General features: G+C 38.9%; 1 protein-coding gene across 1 annotated transcript in view; it reads left to right on the forward strand.

Moving 5' to 3' along the window:
* Positions 1–2,568, forward strand: part of LOC123754084 (uncharacterized) — a 112,427-nt gene extending 109,859 nt beyond the window's left edge. The window contains exon 9 of the mRNA XM_045736243.2: positions 2,097–2,568. Within this exon, the coding sequence (XP_045592199.2) occupies positions 2,097–2,259 (163 nt within the window). The 3' untranslated portion in view covers positions 2,260–2,568. The remainder of the gene's footprint in view (positions 1–2,096) is intronic.
* Positions 2,569–2,786: the final 218 nt, after the last annotated feature.

Genomic DNA, 2,786 nt, shown 5'->3' on the forward strand with positions numbered 1-2,786 from the left:
GACTTCGCAAAGCATTTGATAATAATATGAACATGGAGTGATAGCACACAAAATTAAGTCAATGGGAATAACAGGTAAAGGTAGATATTCAATTTTCTGTCGAACAGAACCCAGAGTAACAGTCAACCAAATAAAATCGCGTCTAAGCGCAGTTAAAAGCTCTGTACCCTTAGGGTACAGTCCTTGCCCCACTGTTATTCCTTATTCTCATATCAGATATAGAAAAAATACAAATCACAGCTTCATATCATCCTTTGTAGACGACACAAAAATGAGCATGCAAATTTCCTCTGCTGAAAACATTGATAAACTAACTACAAGAAGATATTAATATAGTTTTCTACTGTGCAGCAGAAAATAATATGATGTTTAACAATGGATGAAAACAACACTTGTGTATTTGTGAAATTTATGTAAGGAATTTACACAAAATCTTTCGCACTCTCCTGGGTGCGAGCCTCATTAGACGTTGATATGACATTCTCGTCCTTAGCACACACTCAGACCTTGACAAAGAACTCAGTAGAGGACGAAAGATTTGGTATAAATTCTTACATAAACTTCCCAAGTACACAAATGTGGATTTTTATCATATGTTATTATGTCTGTGAGAAGATATTACCATTACTTATGTTAATGTGATATATTCAGGTACTCAGGTACGGTAAAAATGTGAACCTTAAATAAAATACAGGATACAAAACACAATTAAGTTTGCCCATAGTAGGAAAGCAACATGTAAAGGATCTGGGAATAATGATGTCTGACGACCTAGCGTTTAGGGAGCATAACCAAGCAAATATTGCGTCAGCCAGAAAAAATGATTGGTTGGATTACGAGATCCTTCAAATCCAGGGATCCCATCACAATGGATGTAGTAAATAAAAGACTTGTGCTGTCCCGTCTTGAGTACTGCTCGATACTCACTTCCCGTTCAGAGCAGGAGAGATTGCTGAAATAGAGGGAATACAGATAACATGCGCAGCATAGCTAGACACGATAAAGCACCTAAATTATTGGGATAATTTCGTCTCAAAGCTCTCCAAATGTACTCACTAGAAAGGAGACGTGAGAGATATGAAATAAAAAACACATGGAAAATGCTGGAGAACCAGGTCCCAAATATACACAGTAAAATAACATACTGGAGTGAACGATAAGGAAGACAACGCAGAATAGAACAAGTGAAGAGCAGTGGTGCCATAAATTCTTCACAATCAGAGAACACTGTATGAGCATCAGAGGTCCGCGGTTGTTCAACATCCTCCCAGCGAGTATGAGAAATATTGCCGGAACAACCGTGGACATCTTCAAGAAAAAACTAAATTTTTTCTTCAAAAACTGCCGGACCAACCGGGCTGTGGTGGATATGGGGGCTTGTGGGCCACTCAAAGCAATGTAATGAGTTTACCTCAGAGCCATTAACGCGAGTGGCCTCGACGAGAATAGGAAGCCGGCGGCTTGTCGAAGGTCCATCCCCCACCGCCCACCCATTTGCCTTTGCCTTGATAAACTTTTCCGGCTGTACTTTAACAATGTCTATAACTAGTATATAACGTTTAGCATTTGTTGTTATTAGTGTAAATGTTTCTCTTAATTAAAATATCAGTTTGTGTTATTTGTGTTAAATTTTATGTTTCATTTATAAGTGCTTGAGAGAATGTTACGTTGAGTATTAGTAAATATGTATGATTCTGTAATATAACAAAAGCTATACTTTATATACTAGTGAAAGTGTCACTAGTATATTTATATACTAGTCACTACAGCAACAGCCTGCTGGACCAAGCTCTCACAAGTTAAACTTGGCCCGAAGCCGGGCTTGGGGGAGTAGAACTCCCAGCATCCCATCAAGCAGGTCTCTATTTATACTTGCGTAATGAACCAGCTATTCCAAATCCTTGTTTTTTCTGTTGTTGTTGTTGTTGTTCTGGGAACCAGCCACTGTGAACAACAAGTTGCAAGTATCACGGGCTGTGGTGACCCCTTAGTGGACTAACCTGGCAGAGGAACGAGGCTGGAACTGTCGGATGTTAAAAGATGTTTAATATATTTCCTCATGTACGTTTGGGTAACATGTGTGTGTGTGTGTGCAGGTATGATGGAGAGCTACACTACCTGGGTTACCGTGGTCGGTGGGGGAACCTAGAGCGTGGGTGTGAGGTGGAGCTGGTGTCTGGTGAGTGTGTCCTGAGCAGCGGCCCCTCCTTCTGGCCCCCCGTGCCCTCAGACTTCCCTGACGACTGCCACCTCATCTAACTCAACACCACACTACCAGCCGTCCGGCTCAAGCTGCTGCCTTCCTCGCCTGCTTCCCTCCACTCCTCACTTCTTACCTTCTTCAAAACTATTATAAAAATTGTTTTCATTATTCATATATGATAATATTGGTTTTGTTCATACAAAAATGCACTGTTCATTAATACAAGAAAATAATAAGAATATTTGTTATTATAATTATGCATTAGACTTGTATGTCACAAAACTGCAATGCCCATTATAAAATAATAAATACAAATAGCAATGCAAGTTTAAATTTTAGCAATGTTAATAAATATTATAAAAACACTTGACATGATTATTTTCACACTTGGTTACATAGCTGGCTAGACTGCAGATTTACACCCGTAAACCAAAAACTGAAATATTAAGGCAAATTTAATAACCTGAATCTTACATTTGACTGGAGACATATTGGAAAGAAAATTACAAACAAATTTATGACTTACATCGACTACTTAATGATCGTGGTAAAAAATGGACTGAACGCTCAGTTCCTGTATTTT

This window comes from Procambarus clarkii, chromosome 6 (genome assembly GCF_040958095.1).
Source record: "Procambarus clarkii isolate CNS0578487 chromosome 6, FALCON_Pclarkii_2.0, whole genome shotgun sequence".
NCBI classification, from domain to species: Eukaryota; Metazoa; Arthropoda; class Malacostraca; order Decapoda; family Cambaridae; genus Procambarus; species Procambarus clarkii.